The sequence below is a fragment of the Zootoca vivipara genome, chromosome 1, assembly GCF_965207765.1.
Source record: "Zootoca vivipara chromosome 1, rZooViv2.hap1.1, whole genome shotgun sequence".
Lineage (NCBI taxonomy): Eukaryota > Metazoa > Chordata > Lepidosauria > Squamata > Lacertidae > Zootoca > Zootoca vivipara.
Window position 1 is genome coordinate 104,052,912 of NC_142582.1, and position 23,566 is coordinate 104,076,477.

At 40.2% G+C, this 23,566-nt stretch overlaps 1 protein-coding gene across 7 annotated transcripts in view; it reads left to right on the forward strand.

Annotated features, from left to right (window-relative positions):
* Positions 1-23,532, forward strand: part of MIA2 (MIA SH3 domain ER export factor 2) — a 46,127-nt gene extending 22,595 nt beyond the window's left edge. For 3 of the 7 annotated variants that reach the window (XM_060272775.2, XM_060272771.2, XM_035108826.3), the window contains 19 exons: positions 538-648; positions 2,351-2,422; positions 3,438-3,542; positions 4,715-4,837; positions 6,421-6,544; positions 7,245-7,291; positions 8,139-8,229; positions 10,006-10,144; positions 11,459-11,560; positions 13,045-13,105; positions 14,573-14,608; positions 16,820-16,887; positions 17,222-17,304; positions 17,664-17,795; positions 19,240-19,398; positions 19,813-19,941; positions 20,763-20,836; positions 21,366-21,594; positions 23,037-23,532. In XM_060272775.2, coding sequence (XP_060128758.1) covers positions 538-648; positions 2,351-2,422; positions 3,438-3,542; positions 4,715-4,837; positions 6,421-6,544; positions 7,245-7,291; positions 8,139-8,229; positions 10,006-10,144; positions 11,459-11,560; positions 13,045-13,105; positions 14,573-14,608; positions 16,820-16,887; positions 17,222-17,304; positions 17,664-17,795; positions 19,240-19,398; positions 19,813-19,941; positions 20,763-20,836; positions 21,366-21,594; positions 23,037-23,200 — 2,049 coding nt within the window. In that variant the 3' untranslated portion in view covers positions 23,201-23,532. Of the gene's footprint in view, positions 1-537; positions 649-2,350; positions 2,423-3,437; positions 3,543-4,714; positions 4,838-6,420; positions 6,545-7,244; positions 7,292-8,138; positions 8,230-10,005; positions 10,145-11,458; positions 11,561-13,044; positions 13,106-14,572; positions 14,609-16,819; positions 16,888-17,221; positions 17,305-17,663; positions 17,796-19,239; positions 19,399-19,812; positions 19,942-20,762; positions 20,837-21,365; positions 21,595-23,036 lie in introns of those variants that run through there. The other 4 variants (XR_015950551.1, XR_015950552.1, XR_015950553.1 and 1 more) reach the window with 2 other exon arrangements.
* Positions 23,533-23,566: the final 34 nt, after the last annotated feature.

Consider the following 23,566-nt stretch of genomic DNA (forward strand, 5'->3'; position numbering starts at 1 on the left):
TAGATAGGTTTATGTTGTTGTTTATGATGTGTACGTATACTAACTCACTGCTTTTTGGGGGCTATTTTGTCCAGTCACAAGGCATTAAGTTAGGATTTTACTGTACAAGTGCAGAATCCGGAATTTTGGTAATCCCACATTTCATTTTTAAAGGCTTTTAACCCTATCTGCAGATAAGCTCAACAAAATGTAGAAAATGTGGGATGTCATACTCTGCATAGGCTCTTTTATCCATGCAAGGCTGGCAGAAGTAGAATCAAGTATGTAAAATGAAGTAGATTGTGCTAACTTTAATTTGCATGACTTATGCAGGTTGAATAATTTGATTTTGTACATCCTTAACCTAGGCATTTAATTTTTAGTGTATTAAAATTAAATATAATGAATACATCCAATGTAACTTTGTCTGTGGAGCTGCTCTTAATGTTTCTACAATACATAATTAAAAGTTAAAAGTGCTCAATAGCTACTACTTCATTCTAGATTAACCTTATTATAAATGTCTTCATGTTATCTTTCAAAACTTGATTATTTTAGGCAGCATATGAAGAACTGAGCAGCTCGAACTCTGCACTCAAGAGTGACATAGAATGTTTAGAAAAAGAAGTTAAAGAAGAGAAGTCCAAACGATCAGAGCAGGATGACTTGGTATGTCTTTTGTTCAAAGCAGTCTTTCTCAGGGAGAAAGTTTGGCCTTCAAAGAGAAATCAGATAGTGTAATTTATCTGCATTAAAATTAGAATGTCCTGCCCTCATCTCCTCCTCTCTATTTGCTTTTTAGGTTGTTTTTTTTAAAGAATAACATTAAGTCATTGAAGGTCAATTGTTCCTGTGGCTTTTGATCAAAAACACTGTGTACTTCATATTCCAAATACATTCAATGTATTTTTTCCTTATCAGACTGGTCCACAATTTTTCAGTGTGTCCTGGAGGCAGCACTATTTGAATTTAATTATGTACAGCAAGGGTTGCCAACATTTTTGGTTCCAAGGACACATTTGTAAACCGGAGAAACTGCAGTGGGCATCCCATTGCAAACAAGTGCACACTGCAGCCTATTTTGGCTGCAATAGAATGCTTCTTTCAAGCCTAATTTCAGCAGCGGGGTGGGAGCCCTGTGGGTTCCAAGGAAGACTGTAGACTGCACATGTACCACCGTATTTGCAACCCCTGAACCCAATGTTGGTTCTTGAAATGCAGCTATCTATGTCTGCATCTTAACTCTCTCTGTGTGTTTTGCTCATCCAAGGATGAATTATTGCCATTTTAATTAACTGTACATTCCTGAACTGTACATTCCTGAACATCAGAAAAAGTCCAGTTGAATTCAGTGGGACTTTTCTCCCATGTATTTAATTCAGCATTCTGTGAGAAACATACATGGACTACAGTTAATCGAACTTCCTGTTTCCCTGTGCCAGTGTTGTTTGTTTAGATGAATTTATAAGAGTAGAAGATCTTTCAATATGAAAACATTATTACAAAGCTAATAGAATTGAATGTTTTCTTTACAAATGTGCATAGAATACCTTCATAGAGAATGAGACATTTACCTTTGGGGCACAATAGATAGAGCCAGTTGACTTTTGGAAGTTATTTAATCAACTTTCTAAAGCAGGGGTCCCCAAACTTACCTGGCTTTGGGCCGGTTCCTCTGGCACCTATTGCGTGGCGGGCCGGAGGGCGGGGGTACGCGCTCCCATACGCGCGCACACTTGCTTTTTTGGCGCAGCGCAGTGCCGGAAATGGCTTCTGCGCATGTGCAGATGTCATTTCCAGTGCATTTCCGGGGCGGCGCGGCACCAGAAATAGCTTGTGCGCGTGCGTATGGGAGCACGTTCCCCCGCCCTCCGGCGTGCGCACAAGCTATTTCTGGTACCGCGCCGACCCGGAGATGGGCAACCGCATTGCGGCGCGCCAGTAAGAGCGGGCTGCGTCGGGGGCTGCACAATTGGCTTGTGTGGGCCGCATCCAGCATAAAGCATATTTTATAACGGGTGGGGAACAGGGCTGGGGGTGGGGAAATACCCCCATAGCCACATGGGCACTTTGACAGATGGGAGGGGCTGTGCACTTGTCAATTTCAAAGAAAGAATTGTGACAACACTTAGAATGCACTCCCAACTCTTCCTTTGCAGCCTGGCTGGATTAAGTCAAAGAGAGTCACTTCTCTTTTATTGCAAGCTATATAGTATCCTGTCAATGAGAGCTGAAAATAAAATGGTTGCAGGTGATCCCTTGAGAAATACAGTATTTAAATCTAATTCAATACAGTGTTTGTTTACAGTTATTTTGACAAGGCAGTATCAACCAGAGTATTTTATATAAATTTATTTTACTGTTTTTGTAGTTGATTGAAATACAGAGAAGAATGGAATCCTTAGAAAATGAAGCAAAGTCTATTCAAATGCAAGTAGCTGAAGTAAGCCAATCTTTAGATATTAATGTAAATGTTTCATCATGCACTACAGCAAAATCTTGGACCTCACTGTCAACATTTTTCATTAGTCTTGAACTTAAGTTCTTTATGTCTCCTCTGTTTAGACATTTGTTTCTTGTAAACAAATTGAATTCCTCTTGACTTGCCATTAAAGGTGGTTTGCCTTTTTCTGCAGTAATTTGGCATTCTAGGAGGAGAATTCAGGACTTTTGATTTACTGTATTTCAGCATTGCAAATAATGTAAGCCAAAGTTATCTTTTGCCTTGTACACTCTCCAGAGCAGTTATGCAGCAGTGATGTCAATGTGTGTGTGTTTGGGGGGGGGGGCACAAGCTGCTGCTGTGCCATTGGCAACCAGGTTCCATTGTTGTCACTTAGAACACAGGGTGTACACACAGGGTCACTAGTGCTGTTTGACAGGTGGAACTGTGTATTGTCATGTCAGTGGAGAAAGCCCTGCTTGCTTATTTTATTTTTCATTAAAACATCTTTCAAAAATCAGCATGCAGCGTTAAATGAATGACTCACAGCTTTAGAACCCCAGACCATTGAGAGGTTTTTGGTGCACAGATCAAATGCCTATGATATACTGTATATAATTTCCTGCTGCTGAAGGTGGGATGCTGGGATTGCATGCATCTCTGTCCCAGATTCACAGGATTGCAAGGTGAGCAGAAAAGTTCGTACCTGTTGTTTATTTTGGAGAGCATCATGTGTTTGGCAGGGGACAGGTGGGTTCTGTGAACATAGTTATACTGTGGATGAGGGAACAGAGATATATATCTTAGTGAGTATCACTCTATGGAACATAATGTTATGATATGGTATTAAGATTGGATTGTAAAGGCTAATGCCTAAAGTCAACCAACAGAACATCTCTACAGATTAGGAGCACATACTAAAGGAATGGATAGAAATAACCGAAAATGTAAATTCGATTCTATGTATTTTGTATATACTTGTATTAGCAGCTTCACTGTGCTTTATTTCACTTAGGCCAAGTCCACATTAAAAGTATATGAGATCAACAGAGAGAGGTTGAAAACATCTGTCCAAGATGCAATAGCTGAAAACAACCAACTTCATGAAAGTGAAAAACAGGTATATTATTTACACTGTGTAGTTTTATAGAGTACCTTTAAGGAACATTGTATCCTCACTTTAGAATATGATTTTAAATATTGTTAAGGCTCTGGTTTAAATTATTATGTAGTTTAATTAAAGTTAGAGGGAAAGCTAAAGGAAAGTGTGATAGTCCACAGACTGCTATAATTTTTGTGACTTTGCCTTCCATGGGGTAAATCAGTTGCAAATTCTGTGAGTGGTTTGATGTTTCGAGCTGTTTGGCATTTCAGTGCATTTATTAAGACTCAGGCCCTTCGGCGGGGTGGGTGGGTGGTTCAATTGCTTCCTTGCCATCAGAGAGGTTGGATGCTCTTTGGTCTTGGAGGGTGTGTTTCCTTCAGAACTCTCCTCTTTCTCTTTGACTTCCCTATAGAGGCTTTTCTAGATTGATGTGCCTGGGACAATGTCAGGAGAGTATTTCTGAGCTACTATCTCAGTCAGCTTTTAATACTTGTCTCGCTGCTGATTGCATCCACCTCATATTTCCAGCTTGGGGATGATTAATCATAGGCTTGGGTTGCATACTGGTAACATGAAAGCTGGACTTGTTCCACGTAGTCAGGTTTTATGCTTTAAATCTCTAGCTCCATATTGGCCAGAACATTCTGGGTTATGTCGTGTTGTGTGTCTCAAGCTGATGGGAAGTTCTTTGCTCCAGTAGAGCCTTTCATCAGCAGAATGGGAAGGAAGGCAATTTTGTTGATTTCCCCTCCTCCCTGCAGACCCCTTCTGCCCTCTTACACTATTCTAAGGGCTTCCCGGCACCCAACTGTTCTGAAGCAGATTTCGCAGGGCAGGTTTGAAAAATTGCCTCTCTTCGTGTTCCACTGATGGAAGGTTCTGTCGGATCAAAAAGTCTTATATTAGTGTGCAAGACACAATTGGATGCAACCTTATATATTTCCATGCTTTTTTAAAACTGAAAAAGTTCAATAAACATGATTTTAATTTTCATGTAAAGCAAAAGAACAGCTGTCAAAAATTAGAACATATGAAATGTCAGTTAAAATATAAAATATTCAGCTCAATGAATTTTGCTGTATGTAATGTTAAGAATTTAGGCCAGACCTTTTAGAATTCAATATTATGAAATTCTAATAACTGGTTGGTATAAATTAAGTACTGAACTTTTTAACTTTTGTTTCCAGCTCTTAAAAGAAGCTGAAGGACAGAGTGAACAATTAAGTGAGTTAAATGAGCAAGCAAAAATGTTTGAAACCTCAAAAGCAAGTATGGAGGAGACTCTTAAAAATAAAGAAAGTCAAGCCAAGGTAAAAATAAAGATTTATTTATTATATTTATATTCCAACTTTTTTCTCAAAGGATGGTTCTCCTACAACAACCCTGTGAAGTAGTTTAGGCTGAAAGGCAGTGACCAGCCCAAGGTCACTTAGTGACTTTCATGACCGAATGGGGGTTTGAAACCTGGTTTCCCAGGTCTTAGTCTAACACTCTAAAGCAGTGTTTCTCAACCGCTGTTCCGCGGCACACTAGTGTGCCGCGAGACGCTGGCTGTTGTGCCGCGACGTGCGGCGACGAGAAGGGTGATTTGCATTGTCACGTGCCTGGCGGCCGCCAATAACAATCACTACCCCGCCGGAAAGCAATATTTCTCCTCCTCTTCCCCAAAGCTCAGTGCAAACGAGCCTGGCGGCCGCCAATACACATCACTGACCCGCCAAAAAGCAATATTTGGCAAGTGTTTCTTAATATAGGGCGGCACAGAGTTAATTTTTTAAACTTTTTTAATGGTGGTGTGCCTCGTGATTTTTTTCACGGAACAAGTGTGCCGTGGCCCAAAAAAGGTTGAGAAACACTGCTCTAAAGCACTACACTATGTGGCTCTTGCTTTACTTTATTCATATGGCATGTGTGAATTCTGGGCATGCCTAATATCACCTGGCACACAGGAGGAAATTTGTTACTTATTTTGGGGCTCTATCATGGGAAGACTGCATCACATTTTAAAACAGCAGGGAGGGTTCTTGAATTCTAGAGGAGAGAGAGAGAGAGAGAAAGGAGAAATTCCAGGAGTTGCAAGAGAACCAATTTTATTATGTATATAATTCCCCCCCCAAGTATTGCTTGGTGAGCTTCTAAATCCTGCCACTCAACAACAGCTTCCACTCCTTCCTTTGGGAATATTTGGAGAGATACAGATGCTTCCCTCAAGCATTGATAACACTGCTTGGAACTGTGGTTGCCTTGTAGCTTCATTGATTCCTATGGGAGTCACTGGTGCAAAGCTCTAGGAGGGAGCATGGTAGACTCTGGTATGTTTGGCAAGTTGCTAAGCCCTTTTTAATTGGCTGAGCTGTATGTAGGGTTATCTGCTTAAACTTTTTGGAGTCTTCCCTCCTCTCATATCAAGCATTCCAATTGTGTAAGTGAATGGGAGAAAAGGCCTAGGCAGAAAACTAGGGCCATAATATTCCACTGATTTCTTTAGGCATCTATCCACGTCCTTCCAAATTCCTCAAAGGGCAATTTCCAAATAGCTTTAGTGGAGGTTCAGGTGACTTTTTCAGAGACCAAGGAAGCTAGTGGTCACATACAGATCTGCAGTGCTGGATAGAGAGAAAAACCTGCCTGCAACTTTACTGGGGGTTCTGGAATTCTACTTGTATTGAGTTTGCAAGAGGTCTAGCTACCACAGTAATGCATGCTGTTGTAAAAGTTTTTCTCTTAGAAGTAGTCCACATGGAACAGGAGCTATTCCTGTAAAACACTCGATATGAAAATACTGTTAAACATTCAATACGTTTATTGAATATATATGAAATGATAAATCATAAATTGTTTTGTGAAGAGCCAAGGACTCATTTGTGGATCTTGTTTTATAAATATGGTATAGTCACTGACAGAGAGCTTGTTGAAGATGAAAGACTGGAGCTTTACATTAGATGAACATACTGCTGCTGAAGACAACCATTGGGATAATGATATAAAGACTGAAACAGAAAATGGGGAGCACTTAGGTAAATCATTATTCATTTCCTACGGAAAGGGAAAGAAAAGAGAAATGATTTCGTTTTCAAATTCTAGAATTGCCGCCTGTTCTCCTTCTTAATATGTGTGAATCAACTACGTACAAGGGATTAAACAAAATCTATGGCATAGGTGTTAATAGGCAATAGCCTATTGCATTCAGTGCATAAAGTGGATTTTCACCAAAGCTTTATGTTGACATATGCTAGATTTCTCTGTGCTGCAGCCTACTGCTCAATGTAACCTCTGAAGTTAAAAAACAAAAAACGTAGAAAAACACAATCCAAGTTGTTGAGACACTAACCCCAGGATAACTTGCCAAAGCACAAACTGGTCTGACAACCACTACTCATTCTTGTCCTTAGCCTGAGGATAAGCAGCCCACATGAAAAGGTCAATGAACTTAAGCCTGAGGAGTGTACGGTAATTCTCTCATTGGATTGATTACACATTTCAAACGCATTTCGAAAAAACTGCTTCTGTAAAGCATTGTTAGATGAATAATGTCCCTATCCCCTCCCTCTTGAACTCACTGCTTCTTACAAATAATACAACTGTTTTTAAAAATTGGGCAAAAGAAATCTTTCCCACTTAAAAAGCAATACTGTGTTTTATAAATAAATAACAAAAGAAAAAGTTTTCTGTGATTTGTTGGTTTTTTACACCTTCTCTTCATTTCCCTTAAACCAGATGATCAGGAAAAACGAACTGTAAAGAAGTTGATTCATGCTGCGAAGGTAATACACTAATACTGTGATTATTTTCTTTACTGGTTTATAAAAACTTTTTTGGGGAAAAAATTTAAAGCAAGGGTTGGACGAATCAGAGACAGAAGTGGGGGCGCAGGACACTTTGGAAGCGGAGAAAGTCTGTTCACGCAAGGGGCAGGCCAATCCAATCCCGGCCATCCCCTGCTCCACTGTTTTTTAGAACCAGGAGGTGCTTGAAGAGGGAAGAGCAGGAGAAGTCTGTGGTTGCGTGTGTGCACTCCCATAAGATGAGGGTACATAATTCGGGGGGGGGGGAGTTGGTCCTAGTGTTGCTTTAACTGCTCCACAGGGCAGGAACCTGGAAAAGTTAAGGCGAACTAATTGGGCACTAAAAGCTTGTGTGCATGTGTATCCTGTGCAACTTAGGAGCTGCTGGAAGTGTGTACGTTTGTCATTAAAGAAGTAAGCATCAACCAATCACCTTCTTTGGCTAGGTGGGTGCAGGACAAGTATAGAAAGTATTATTAGAATGCTGCCTGGCTTTGCCCTGGCACGTGATTTTGTTTTACAATGGGTGAACAACCTCCCTTTAGGTACCTACTGTTTTTGCTGTGATATATTATTGGTGTAATGTAGTGATGTTATCGTTCCATTTATTTTAAATGGCTGTTTTAATGATATACTATGTGAAAACAGTTTCTGTTGTGCTTTGGAGGAATGGTGGGGTGGGGGAAAAATCAAATACATAAATAAGCATTGCAGCCAGAAAGTGATCAAGAACTAGATAAAGATTTGTTTTAGGAGTGCAAATGTACATCAGTAGCTTCTTTTGCAATTATGATTTGAAATAATGTATCTTTTTTCTTTGATATAGCTAAATGCTTGTCTAAAATCTATGGAATCAGAAATAAATCAAATGTGTTCAAAGCTAACGGATGAAAACAAAGCAAAAGAGCAACTTGCAGGTAATGATGAATTCTTGATTTCAATGGAGGTTTTTTTTTAAAAAAAAAGGAAGAAGAAAGCTGTTTTCTATTAATTAAGGTTTTAAGGAAAATCTTTACTTTTAACTGAATGAAGCTGTGAAGATAATTAGAAATCTCTTATTGATCAGGGTCCAAGGTATCTTGGAAATAAATATTAAAATGAAGAATTTATGATGCAGTATCCTTCATGGAGTGCCTCAGGAAGGGATTTTCTATGGCTTGGTGTGATCTCTGAATGGGTAAATAATGGTTATGGGTATTGTTCCACTTTCAGAGACTGCCAAACTGTAGAGATGAGAGATTTGTAAATATTGAAGCAGGTTGCATACTGTATAGAAGCGAAAGCAGCCATGTAAATTTGCTGTCTGTTCTATCCCCCCACCCCACCCCCTTCAGAAAGAATAAACCCTTCCAGAGACAATGAAAGGGGTTGAATCTTGTTGAGGGGAGTTTGTGACAGAGGCAACCCTACCATTAGGCAGAGTGTGGTACAGGCCCAGGGTCAGACTTTGCTGCTGCTGCCACACACTCACTTACCACTCACTTACTACACACACTCACACCTCCTCTGCCAGGAGGACCCCAGAAGTGTGTTATTAGTGTTCCTGGTGCTGCTGTAGCATGGGAACCAAACTTAGCTCTTAATTGCAGTTGCCATCTTCCATGTTAGATTACCCAAAATGGAATGCTCAAGCCAACATTGTGTCAGACGTTGCATTTTGGGTAATTTAACTTGGCCGGTGGCTACTGCAGATTGGAGCCAAATACTGGCTAGCCTTCCATTCAAAAAGCACTGCTGCTTCCCATGACTTAAACATGCCAGGTGGCCTGGTGGGGAAAGCCATAGGAAGCAGACTTACACTGAGTCAGATCATTGGTCCATCTAGCTGAGCACTGTCTACATTGACTGGCAGCAGCTCTCCAGGATTTCAGACAGGGGGCTCTCCCAACCCTGCCTTGAAGTTACTGGGGATTGAGGTGTGAGGTGAGTGACCGGTGGAAATGTGTGGCTAAGGAAACACTAAGGGACAACCCACGGAAATTTGAGGCAACTGCCTCAGACAATTAATTTTGGATGTCATATCATTATTGCATTTTTAATGTCAGGGAGCTGGGAGAGGTGTTTCTGGGTTTTTTCCAGAATAACTTGCTCAGCTGTGCATACTATGCACTTTGACTGGGTAGTGGGTTGGGTTGGGGGACAGCACAGCTGTTCTGTCTCAGGCAGCAAACTTGGGCCAACCTGGATCCTGATTAGGAAGTAGAAGACACCAAAAACAAAACACAAAACCTGGATTTCTATGCATTACATGGCCATTATCTTGGTAGATTGAGATGCGGAGGTTGTTTGCTGGGAAACTGTTGATGCTGACATGTGTGGTATTAGGTAGTATTAAATAGGACTTTTATTCAACACTGGTAAAGCTGTCCTGTGCCTTATTTCCCTCCTGTCTGCGTCTCAGCCCATGTGGTCCAAACATTTGTCCTGTGAAGGAAATAAAAACAAAATTTGGTCCACAAATCCATGTGAAAGGGGGGGGGAAATGTATCCTTTTAGTGGGATTTCCAAGCATTTTTCAAAGTGACTTGAGTTATTGTACAGGGACATAATGAGGTTTAAGGCTCTTCCAAACTCCTTCAGAAATCATTTTTCTTTTCAGCGTTAGACTACTGTAGTCAGTCTTCAATATTTGTTTCCTTTATCATATGGGTTTAACATATCACTTAATTGTAATTAACTCTTAATTGTGACAGAACGCATTGAAAATCTGCAAAAGGAACATATCACATTGCATTCTGAAAATACACACTTTGAAAGCGAAGTTCAGAAGCTTCAGCAAAAGCTTAAAGTCATGACTGAACTGTATCAAGAAAATGAAATGAACCTTCACAGGTATTGGTAGTGGTTGATTTGTTGTTTGATGAATGGTATTTCACTATACATGATCTTTGTTTAGATAACAGAAAAAAAGATGTTATACGTAACTTGAGCCTGCCATGTTTCTTCAACAATTATAACCTTGTCCTGGCACTGGGACCTTGCTGCCACTTCTTGGTCTATTCGCTTAGTACTTCATATGGTTTCTAATACAGTACTGTGTTTTTAAACAACTCCCAAACGTTTTGGGTTGATGTGACCCTCTTGACCAGTGTGGTGTAGTGGTTAGGAGCGGTAGACTTGTAATCTGGTGAACCAAGTTTGCGTCCCCGCTCCTCCACATGCAGCTGCTGGGTGACCTTGGGCTAGTCACACTTCTCTGAAGTCTCTCAGCCCCACCCACCTCACAGGGTGTCTGTTGTGGGGGAGGAAGGGAAAGGAGATTGCGAGCCGCTTTGAGACTCCTTAGAGTAGTGATAAAGCGGGATATCAAATCCAAACTCTTCTTGCAATCCCCTCATTTTGGGGATGTTTCCTCTTTGGAAGCCAAATGTGACTGTGCTGGATTTTCTTGGCAATTGGCCATTTCCATGTACTGTATGTGTGGTTGAATAGCACTATGGCTACTTCTCTTAACTGGCTTGCTACACTTACATCTTGTACCAAGTTCTGGGCACTATTCAATATAAAAGTCCAGGTTTCCCATCCCTCTGGTCAGTTCCATGACACAGTCATCTAGGATATCTAGATAATTTACCGCTTTGTCATGGCTGGACTGGAACACATATGTAGTCAGTCTGTATGATGCTAGTTGAAGTCACTCATAACTGCAGCATTCCCTCGTTTGGATTCTTCCTTGATTTCATTCTTTTATCTTAAGATCCCCTGAGCATTTTGATCATGGGGGTGCTAGCACTTCATCAGTACTAAATTTCTCTTGGGGCCCAGTTACTATTGTTAGCAGATGTGCAAGTTCTTAACAAATCCTTTTTCAGGTTCAGGTAGGTAGCCATGTTGGTCTGACGCAGTCGATCGACATATATATATACATATATATATATATAGTCCAGCAGCACCTTAGTATAAGCTTTTGTGTGCATGCACACTTCAGATACCTGAATTTATTTAGGATCTTAACACCATTTTTATTGTCGCTTATGCTGCATATAATTAAGGATCAGGCTACTAGGGCAAATGGAAATTACTGTATGTGTCAGTGTTTGTTTGTTTTTAAATTAGCTTCAGCTTTTTGTGGATGTTTTCTTAAGATGACTAGAAAACAGTTGAGTTGTAACTAATGAAAGTCTTTGTTTATTTTATTTTTTAAAGGAAATTAACTGTAGAAGAAAAAGATCGTTTACAGAAAGAAGAAAAGCTTTCCAAAGTTGATGAGACAATCAGTCATGCTGCTGAAGAAGTGAACCGTTATCGGTAACTATGGATTTCATTTGGTATTTTCCTCTGTTGAATGAAGAAAATTCAGTGGAGAACTAGCATCTTGAAACTTCTGAAAAATCAGAGGAGTCATATGGAGTAGTACCTCTAATCAAGTCAGTGAAGTCCCATTACAGTAATCACAACTGACTCAAGCCCCTTCTCATAGTGTTTTGGGTGGAGAGAGTGGTTATCAGAGGCTCGGATTCGAATGTATTTTCCTAGAGTGGAAAGGCAATTCACCAGATTTTGCTGCTTTCCTCCTTCCTGTTGGAGCCCACTGTGTCCCATCCCACCTCAATTCTAGAGGATCCCTTCATCCTAAGGAGCCAGGAAAGCCCTGTTACGTAACTGGCGTTCTGCTCATGCTTCTCCGGAACCCACCCAGAACTTCCCCTAAGGGGCAGGCAGCTTTTAGGTAGCTTTGCAGAGCTTGTGGGTCTTGACAGTCACCAGATTGAGTGGATAGGTTATCCCTTTTTTAAGGTGCTAGATATTCTAGTGTCCCTTCTGCATCAGTGGAGGAAGTTCTTCTGCATCAGTGTTCTAAACAAGGGCTTGTGGGAGTGGTTGGGTGCAGAGATGCCAAAGAAGGGTGTCAAAACCGTCAGAATGGTCAGTTCTAGTGCTTTATTACAAGAAAGGTGCAGACTTACAGCAAATCAGCCTGCAGACTTACAGCAAATCAGTTCTCCCTTTTTTTAAGGGAAATTCCCTTATGCTGAATAGGCTTCCTCGCGAGAAAAGGGAAAACTTGGCAGCTATGCTCCCAGCCTTTATGGGATTGACATTGAAGTAAGGAGATGGCTGTCTGCACCCACACAAACATTCATAAATTCTTTATAGACAAAGCAGCATACATTTCTTGGCCATGACTCCACCTGACCAAATGAGGGCATAGGTGGCAAATGCCCAAATCTTACAGATAGTTGCCCTTTCTGGGCCCAGAGCCCAGCACTCCAAGCCCACAGATAAGGATAGCATCAAAGCAAGCAAATGAGCTTATAGCCAAACAAGTGAATATAAACATATATGAGCTCATTGCTACAACTGCCAATTAATTGTGGGGTTATCTTGACTACCAAGATGACATTTGCAGAGCTTCTGGAACAATTTGTCTTTGGTTCGACACAGCCAGGTTACTACCCTCCCCCAACCTTACAGGGCCTTGTAAATCAATGTAGGCTACAAAGCTTCAATTGGAAGAGACCCCATTCAATTCCAGTTTTGTCTCTTTCACAACAACAGAATTTTGCAGGCAGCTTGACAAAAGGGGATAGTTTTTCAGGCAGGTTCCAATCTGCTTCAAAGGCCATCTATTCTTGCCTAACTGGTGCTCTGCCTTCTGCTTCAGTAGGGCTCCCAGTTAGATTAGGTTTGGGGTTGTTGCTTTTTTTTTAAATGACATACTTTTCAATGTTTCTTAAGGTGTTGTGATAATATCTGGTGTGCAAAATTATCATTGTATAATTCCATTACAGACAACGAGCAGAAGAACTAGAAGAAGAACTGAAAAAAACAGTTCACTCTTATGAGAATCTGGTATTTATATATATATTGTTTTCTAAATTAGTACATATGCTATGTTCTTTAAAAATGTTTAGGGGTACTCTCATTTTGACTCAAGAAAATCACCATTTTGTAGTTCAAATTGGGGAAAATAAATACAGTAAATGGACAAAAGTACAAAGATCCACAAAATGTTTAGGGGTATGCATACTCCTGCGTCCCCCCAGAAAAAATGCACTGCTCAGAAGTAAAATTCAGTTCAATTAAATTTGCTCCCAGACAAGTATATAGCAGACTGAGGCCTTTGTTGTTATTATTTTTATTAATAACATATATCTTAAATGAATTGTGCAGCATCTCTCACCTTTAAAGGCTTATTGACTTTGACCACAGGTGAGGAATGTATCAGTGGGCTAGATCCATAACTTCCCCACCTCTGTGGGCCATTTTGATAGGTGGATGGGGTTGCTCATATGTCAGTCCATGATGGCCCATGACATCAGGTGATGCAACACAAAAGCACATCAAGTGAACTCCCATTTCTTCCTTCACAGGTGCTGCTTTTCAACTGAAGCAGTGGCTGTGAAGGAACATTCTACCTTTGCAGACATGGCTCATCTTTGAGCCACGGCAGCAAAGGGAAATTTCTGTTTGTGATTTGTTCCTTTTTGCATTTGGCACCATTTTCTGTCTACAGGAGGAGTACCTCTGCTGAGTTTAAAGAGTCATAGCTTAGCGTTACATACAAACCACATATCCTGGTTTAAAACAAGCTGTTTTAGTTTCTAAATAAGCCAGCTTCAAACCACGTGTGAACCCAGCCAGCGTTTTGTATTTAATCACTCAAGATGTTAGTTTATATTTGATCAAAAGCATGGCAGATCATTTGCCAGCCCTCTCTCAACTCCTTGTGGAGACATCTAAGGCCCACCTAAGCTCAGCATGAATAGGAGTGGGATGGGGGAATTCTTATGTCATTGCATGCGCTTTCCTCTTCCTCCTCTTTGGTTTTTGAGGCATGCAGCTGAGAAACGGAGGCATGCTAGTATCTGTCCAGATGGCATTCCTCTCTTGTGCCCGAGACACTTTCATTGGGGTAAAATGCTGGGAAAGTTTTTTTAAAAAAACCCTTGTTTGCTGTTGTTGATCAACTTGGCAAGAAAGGAGTGGAGATAAGAGAAGAAACAGCAGGAAAAAATGTGGTGGGAAATGAGAGGAGGAGTGAGCACACAAGAGCACTGCAGGGCAATGTGAAAGAAAAACAGTATTGAGGAAGGCAGAGAGACCTGTGGAATGGAGGCACAACAGAGATAAACATTATGGAGTGGGGAAAGGAGAGAGATTAATAGAAGGTGGGTGTGGAGAGAAAGCAAATTGCCATATCCTTTCCCACAAGACATGTGCTAGCGTGGCTCTTTGGAATAAAAAAATGCATATTGCCCCTCAGACTGTGATTTGAGTTCTGCACCTCTGAACTAATGTGGAATTCTCTTTTAACAGGTTAAGTCCCATGAGCAGAAAGCTCATGATAACTGGGTAAGTTGCAAATGCTAAAAACTTGCCAGCCTTTCTGAAAAGTGTGATGCTTTCAAAGGGGGCAAATGCATTTTTATTATTTTATTTTAAAATATTTGTATGCTTCCTTTGAGAGATTCACCTGGATCTTTCTAATACACTCATTTGCCCCTTGCTCTGCAGCTGTCCCAAAGAAACTGTTAAATTGCTCCTTTGAACTCCCCAAGTTTAGCCATTATGCTGGGTAAATTGACAAAAGTTGTTTTGAAGGTTTTCTGTGAGTGGCTATAAATCCATATGTGCGCCTGGATGCTGCTAGCCCACCCTGTTTGTTATCTTATTCATTTACCGACCACTATCTCCCCAATAGCATTTTTTAATTATATTTTATAGGGCCTTTTAAGCTTGCTCTCTTTAAATAAGTATATTCTATCTCCTCTGATAAAGTCTAGTGCTATTGCTCAGTTGTAGGATCAGCTGCAGGGCTCTGCGTGCTGTTCAGTGGCAGAATTTGTGACAGTTCAAGTTGTGTTTGAAGAAAAGCCCCTCTGCAATGCACTTCAGAAGGAACTCTTTCAGGGAAGAGGAAGAATGGAGAAAGGGGGGGAAGCTTCCCATGCCCCTTGGTTCAGAATTGTAGGACCATAAAAATACTCCTTTTCATTAGTACCAGTAAAAAAATAGATGGAGTAAATCCAGTGTTTTTTTTCCTAAAGAAATGTTTAGGGGTACTCTCATTTTGACTCAAGAAAATCACCATTTTATAGTTCAAATCAGGAAAAGTAAATACAGTAAATGGACAAATTACAAAGATTCACAAAATGTTTAGGAGTTTGCGTACGCCTGCATCCTCCCAGAAAAAAAATCACTGGATAAATCTAATTTACCTCAAAAAGTACAAGCTTATGGCAGGAAAAGACCATACAATATGAGCTCATGAATGCTATGCCCAGTTTCCTCTGAATTATGTCTTATGGAATCTTTTTTTATAGTAACAGTAACAGTAAATCCCTTCTTGTAAAAATAAATCCTTCCAAACCCAATGCCAATTTTAAAATGTTTGATTTTGCAACACTCTTCTGGCCTTGTTTCAATGCCATTTTAATAAATATTTTGGCTGGTTTTGCAGCTCTTATCTAAGAATAAAACAGTCCGTCCTCTGATAACTTTGCAGTAATGGAGAACAAAATGTGATTGCAAAACCCATCTTTCACACATGACAAAAAAATAAACCCCACCCCTCTCTTTCCCCTGTTATAAGGCACTCCAGTTTTATCAAGAGATTCACACAAATGGAATCCAAGGCTTTTCCATATGATAGCTTCCTCCAGAGCTTGAATTGGCATGGGCCACTAAAACAGATGGGAAGGGAAAATGTCCCAGCTAGAATTGAGGGTTTGCTCAACAACCGTTGGGTGGGATTCAGTTAGTGAAGCCCAGCAGCAGCACCCCTGCACAGGGACTCTGCACCCCTTGAAATTGGTTTGGGTGGCAGGTGGGAGAACTGGAATGGTTCCTGGGGATCGTTCCATCTGGCACGCCAAACTGCTTGCCCTGATGGAACGATCAGAAGAGCGCAACATTGAATTTCTCCTATTAGTTTGACCTGTACTAATCCTGCTAGACTTGGGGTAGCCATCATCACACTTCTGGATGTTGTTAGACTACACTGCCCATCATCCCAGTCCTGTTCGCCATACTGATGGACTGATGGATATTGTAGACTTCCACATGGAGGGCAACATGTTGGCTAATCATAGTTTGTTTTCACCAGCGCAACAGCACCGTCTCTGTAAGTTGTGGGTGTCAGACAGGGTGACATTTAGTAGCTACTCCCATCGAAGGAGCATGCTAATTAAACTCGCAACTTTTATGGGAAAGAGAACGCCATCAGTATTCCATAGCTTCTTTGTCTGTTAGTACTCATTGGGTCAAATCACTAGCAAATAAGAAAGATCGGGATATTTAAAAGCAGGCTTACACCCAGACCCTTGATGGAGTCACAGTGGTCCAGCAGCTGCAAATTGCATTGAAATAAGCAGTCTTGCATTATGGTCATTGCTCACAACGGGGGAAGGGGAACTTCACTTTTAGTATCATTTAAGCTGTTTCATAGCTTTCTAATAGACTGCTGTTCTACGATAGGAGATAACAATGTGTGAACTTTCAACTGGAAATATTTCTTGTGCTTTAAGGTATAGCAGTATTTAACAAGAACTTTTATTTTTAAAGCTGGCAGCACGGGCAGCTGAAAGGCACCTCAGTGATATAAGAGAAGAAAATGCATACAGTAGACAAAAGTAAGCATAAAAATGTACACACTGAAGAACATGATTTTGTTGATGTACTGTTGTTACTGAATAATGTGCCGCCGTTCAGTTACTATGTCACATCAGTGATCAGTTATGTGAGTTTTCTTGAAAAATAAAAATTGATCTATATGCACAGGCTGATGTTTGTCATCAGCGTATTACTGACAGTGTACTCCAAAACTCCGTATTTAACTTTCTGATTTAACAATTAATACCTGTAACCTATTTCATTAACGATTTTTACCTTTTTCATCAGTTAGTTTTTCAACTAGGAAAAAATAGGGAAGAAGTTAGTTTATTAACATGTTCTTCTTTCCTTTAGATTAACAGAAGCAGAATTTAAATTTGATCGTTTGGAAAAGGATCCTTATGCTCTTGATATGCCAGTTAGGGCATTTGGCAGAGGTACAGTACTTTTTAAAATGTGCATCTTGTTGAAGTGTAAAGAGACCGTGACTCCATTTATGTATGAAAGCATAGCTGGTCTTTATTCATGCAGGCATCATTTTTATTTCATTGACCTGTAGCAGCAACAGCATATAGTATTTTGATTCCCGTTGTAATTTTTGTTCCTATTAACAATCTGTAGAACATTTGAAAATTATTTAAAATGACTTTTTTTTAATTCCATGACTGATAATGAAGTCAAGAGATTGACTTTTCTTTTGTCCCAAATTAGTTTTAAACCTAGGTGAGAAATGAACTATATGTCAGCCCATTAACTCTAACCTGTGAATTTTAGTATTTTGTTTTAACTGTTCCAGAGCACTCCCCATATGGACCCTCACCAATGGGCAGACCTTCATCTGAAACAAGAGCTTTTCTTTCCCCTCCAACCTTATTGGAGGGTCCCTTAAGATTTTCACCTGTGCTTCCAGGTGGAGGAGGAGGAAGAGGTACAATTCTTAAATTTGAAAACTTAACTTTCACGGATTCTCTCTCCTCTTAGTCTATCCCTCCTTTCTTGGTAATGGATCTATCTGTAAAAGTATACTAAAAAGAACCCGGTTAAGAGTAAGCTTAATTTATCCATATAAATGCACTCTAGCATATAGGTCAGGAAGTAGTAGTATACAGTACCATTATTTTCCAAAACCCAGTGTGTTGGATCTAAAAATGCTCTTTTACACGTGGAAGATGTATTCTGCTCATGGAAGGATTCTTAACAGCACCTACTAGAGCTTTTTGTGAAAATCATGAAACTAACTATGCTTCCACTAGTGCTGTCCATCCATTTGTGGAACAGTGTATTTCCCCTAGTTTCTGCAGCTCATTACAGTAGATGGGTGCCCAACACAAAACAAAAACAGAATAAAAGCTTTAAAAAACAACTACTTTACTCTTAATTTTTTAAAACAACACTGTTCATCCATCTACCTACTAAAAGTGAAGCCAGTGCCATATTTCAGATTCAAGAAAGGGAGTTTGAAGGGAGGAGTAGGTCTTTTATATCATTGTAGCAAGAATATTTGAGTCTATTTGCATTTTAGGCTGTTGATCTCAACAGAAAAAACAAAAGAGTTTTGTTTTTAACTGATATGTATTGACAGCATGTGGTGAATAATCTCAGGAGCTGTTTCTTTTTGTTCTGGCTTTTGTTGGAGAGGATGGAGGAAATAGACAATTTGCTGACTTGAAAGTGCAACTATACTTAGATAAATTCAGAGCCAGTACAAGTATAACAAAATAGGTGATAGACCAACATAAATCAATACTTATGAGCCAGATAGTGTGTCAAGCCTTAAAAGCTTCTCAACAGCTTTTAATTAGAAATGAAAATGCTTTAGTGTACAGTAGTTCAAAATATCGCCCTACTGGTTTAAAGTGTGTTTTCTCATTTATTCTTCTAAAGGGGGGGGGAATTCTCTAATCTTTTTCAGCTGTCTTCTTACTTTAAATATTAGAGATTTAAGGGAGGGGAGAATATTGCATTTGATGGGGTTGATCAAATTTCTTGAGGAAGGCTAAGCAGAATTGGGCTCTGAGAGAGGAGGAATCTCTGCCAAGATGTTGCCAACACTGATGAGGTTGATGAAAAGACTTTAACACTCTTTTTCCTCCCTTTGCCCAGTGAGAGGAATCAGAATATAATGTAGACTTTGTTTCAGGGTTCCTTCCACCCTCTTTCAAAGCAGCTGTCTTAGTATTTACTTTACTTTTGACTGACTGAACAGTTGCACCCCTCCTGGAAAAAGAGCACAAGACTGAAATTCACCAAGGGAGCCATGTGTGTTATTCTACCACCTTTCAATGTATTGGGATATTGTGGTTTGGTGCGTGGTGAAAACTGCAACGACGGATGTCTCAAGTGACTGAATCCATTGTAACTTGTTCAATTAGGATCAAGAGGACCGGGGAATGCTGGCATGTATGAAGTTAGTAATGAAAGAGGAGAGTTGCATTCTGACAGGTTATCTGATCCCCACAGACCACCTTCTGACACTGGATCTTTGTCACCTCCATGGGATAGAGATCACAGGATAATGCCCCTGCCTGCAGGTAACTAAACACAGCCCATCATTCTTTGACATTTTCTTTTTTAATGGCAATTACAAAATGAAATACTGCTGAGCTCCCTTTTGTTTTGGACCCTGCTATGACCTCTGGAGGTATCATTACCAGGGCTTTTTAGGTTCAAGTGTTTGATGGTGTACCTAAGGGATAGCAGCACATGTATGATATATATGAGTCTGATATCTGCTTAAAGATTCCAAGACCATATTGTATAGTTGACTGACCCTGATAAATGGGATAGATGTGAGATTTCCATCAACTAGTAGGTTTAGGTAGCTATCGCCCCCTTGTCCTTTAGTTTGTATATTCCATAACACAAACATAAAGTTGTTAATAAGCCACCATTGTGTAATTCTAATAACATCTACTGAATAAATTGCACTTTTTATTGAATGGTAGGTCAGCTGTATAATGAGCAATCTCTTCCTCGAAGACCAGAAAGATTTTATTCCAGTCATCCAAACTCAGGAAGACTTTCAGGACCAGCAGAACTAAGAAGTTATAGCATGCCTTCATTTGATAAAGCAGGTAGGAACTGCTTTCTTTTAGTACCCAAATAAAGGAGTTCATTACCAAATTTGGCTGCAGCAGTAAATAATCCTTTTTTGCTCAGAACTAAAGCCCAAAGAGCTTGAAATCCAAACACCCAGAGCACTTTCTGTTCTCTTGTTTGTAGCATATCAAAGAGTGCCAGTAATGACTTTGGTATTTTGAAATTAATGTTCTTTGCTGTTTGTAATACCAAGCTGTAATCCATGTTTGTGATACAAAAAAAAGAAAAAGGGCAGCAATAAAGTTTAAGAAACGTCTGCACTTTCTCCATGTTAACTGGACTGCTATGCTTTGCTTACCATAAGTCAAATCATTACTTTATCTCCATTCAGCATCTGTGGTCACATGTGGGGGGAAATAACCTGAATTCTTGCTAAAAGCAAAAAAGCCCTTCATCTAAAACATTTGACCTAAGATCAGTAAAACATTGATTTAGACTTTGAAACAGACCTTGTTCTCTACAACCAGCATAGCGTTTAAACAATGCCCTTGGTGTTTACACACTGGTTGTTTTGAAAAGATAAATTTTCTTCCCTGAAATGATCCTCTAGTAAATCTATACAGCAGCCTTGTCATTTAACTTCAGTAGGAAAAACAATAGTTCAAACTGGTTGTGAGCGGGGATGGCACTATTTGTTTTGTTTTTTGAAGTGCACAAAAGTATCAATACAGTCAACACCTCTGTTTAGTAAATGTGCAAAAACATACGTTTCCACGCCCATCTTTTCTTTGGAGGAAAGCTGTTTTGGGACTACTTATTGCTAAAGTGCTTGTTGGGTATTTCCCCCCACTTCCAGATGGACAAGCATCTGAGAATAACTCAGGAACAGACTTAAGTGGAAATGGAATAAGAGATCATCCCAATGACGGTGTAAGTAACAGACAAAAGATTGAGAAGATCAATTTCTTACTGAATCCCATTTGGTGCGAAAAAGGTTTGCCAAGTTTCTGCTGAATTTGACAGTTCTTTAAATTGATTTTACACAGTATGTTGCTGCAGCATTATTTATTACCTTATGGGCATTTTCAATTACAGAAGACATGTTAGCTAAAATAATAGTTTCATGACTGAATTTATTTACAACCTGAAAGAGCAAGAAAGATGAAAGGACCGAAAAGAAAGGTTGGAAATGAGTGGACTAGCTTTTCAGCGCAGGGGTGATGTTGTGTTTTGCTTTAATGAACTTCCTACTTGTAGCCTTTGAGTTTGGCACCATCTCAGCCCTGTTAGCCTACATTCCTGGTTTGGATTAGGCTTCTGCTTTGATCTGCCCTCTTTGTAGCTTGTAAATCATAGCTTCATTTCAAGCTTACATGCTTTGACAAGTTTCTCAGTGGCTTGAAAAAGTGGCACGAGCTTCTTTCTAAATATTAACTTGCCTACTTCCCTTTCCTCACAGAATACGCTCAATGCCTCGGATCAGTCTCATGCACCTGACAATGGAGGCTTTGGGCCTGGAATTGTGCCGCCGCCACTGCCCTTACTGCGAGCTCCTCTAATGCCAATGGACCCAAGGGGGCCTTTCATGAGAAGAGGCCCTCCTTTTCCACCAGTGCCTCCTGGCGCATATGGACCTCGAGAATATTTCCCAAGGGATTTTGCTGGTCTGCCACGTCCTCTTCTGCCAAGTATGTTCTTGCTGCTCTTACATTATTTCTCCCCCTAAAATGCATTTCATGGGGAAATGTTTGAAAACTGCAATAACTTGAGGCACAACCCAGGAAAAGTGAATTGCACCCAGGTTCCACTGAAATTAATGGGGTTAAGTTAGTCCAGAGAGCAAACCTGCTCCCAGTGTCTCTGTTCCCATCAGCTTCATTGAGTGGGAAGGTAGGAAGGAGGACTCTTCACATAGACTCCTCCACGTGGACGGGAATCTCCTGCAATCAGCTGAGTACATGAAGATTCCCCCTCCAGACCTTCCCACTCAGTGTGTAAAGTTCTGCAGCTAGCAGAGAGGTGGGATAAGAGACTAGCATGTGCAACTCTGGTCCTATATATACCTAGAAGGCATCAGGTTGGGGAAAGCTCTTCTTTATGTTGGAGGTGAATGCCTGAACGGGTCTTGCTAACTTGCTGGTGGTGCTCAATAACTTTTAATGGACATTTCCCCCAAGTTCAAAGCGGTGTTGAGGAAATCAATAACTACTTTTAGTGGAAGATATGATTAAACTTTACCTCGTAGGTTATTCCTAGAAAACCTAACAAGCCTTTCTCAGCGGCTGCACCCAGGTTGTAAAATACCTTACCCGGTGAGGCCCGTTTGGGCCCTCTAACTGCTTTGTGATGATTGATTAAAACATTGCATTGAAACAACCACCAGTTTTATTATATGGTTGCTGCTGGACAAATGATTTCTATAAGGTAGACTTTCATTTTAGAATGCTCTTAGCATCTGAGCCTGTTTTCATTCCTGGTTAATTGTAAACCACACTGAATGATGCAGAAGTGTTAGAAGGGCAGGATATACATTTTGTAGAATAAATAAATTTTGAAATTCACTGCTCCAAGTGCCACTCTACTTCTCTTCATCTGACAAGTGCTAGCAGAATCTTCCACAGCAAAGGGGCCCATGAGTTAGGCAGTCTAGATGCCATAGCTTCCCTTATGAAGTTGGCCTTTGCAACAGATAGTCGTTGAACCCCATATCACATGAGCAGTATTTCCCTTACACAACAGGACTTCCCTCTCTTTTCTTCCCCCTGCAGCTCCCTTCCCTGAATTCCCTCAGTGCTCCAAAGCAAGCGTTGGGCACATGTGGGGCCTGCAGAGGTGAGGAGAATCCTGTTGTACAAGGAAAATTCTGTCCCACTTGCACATGGATGCTCCTGGATACCTCAGTGGGCATTATTGAAGTATTAACTATTAACATTTGGTCCCCCTTCACCTTGGGAGGCAAACATCTTCCATGGTTATAGGCATCATGTCTTCCTTTATTCTTGCTTATGCGTTACGGCTACTGTTGATTTTAATGTGTGCATGTTTGTGAGTATTCACTGTCAAATCGGTAAGAAAGTAGCTCTATTCTGAATACTAACCCAAACGTGCTTTGATAATTCTCTTTGAACAGTGAGAGGTCCATTTCCTATGAGGCCTTATTCTCAATACCCGCCTCCAAGGGCTGGTTTTTTCCCACCACTGCCAGCTGAGAGCAGAACTGAAATGCCTGCTGAGTTAACACATCCGTCAACTGCATCTTCTGCATCTCCTCAAGAATCACAAGAAGAAACTTGACTCTATTTTGAACTAGCTCTATCCTTTTCCTCAGCTCAATAATTTGCTGTTAAGTAGCTATTGTTACTTAACTGACAGTATTTGCTCAAATTGAAGCTTAATAGGATAATTCTCAGGAGAGTGCCCTGTAAATAATGGTCTAACTGTGAATAAATTGATTTTCATTGTACAGCAGTAACTAAATTATTTTTAATTTGCATATCTAGGAGATGTAAAAATTTGTACCATGTAAGAACTCTCCCGTTGTTTTGGTCTCATAGAAAATGATTGCATGTGAAGAGAAAACTTGTAACAAAAGGCAATGTGAAAAAAATTAAATGAATTTAATAATTTTTGGTCTTTTGACTCTTCAATGAAACAGGTATC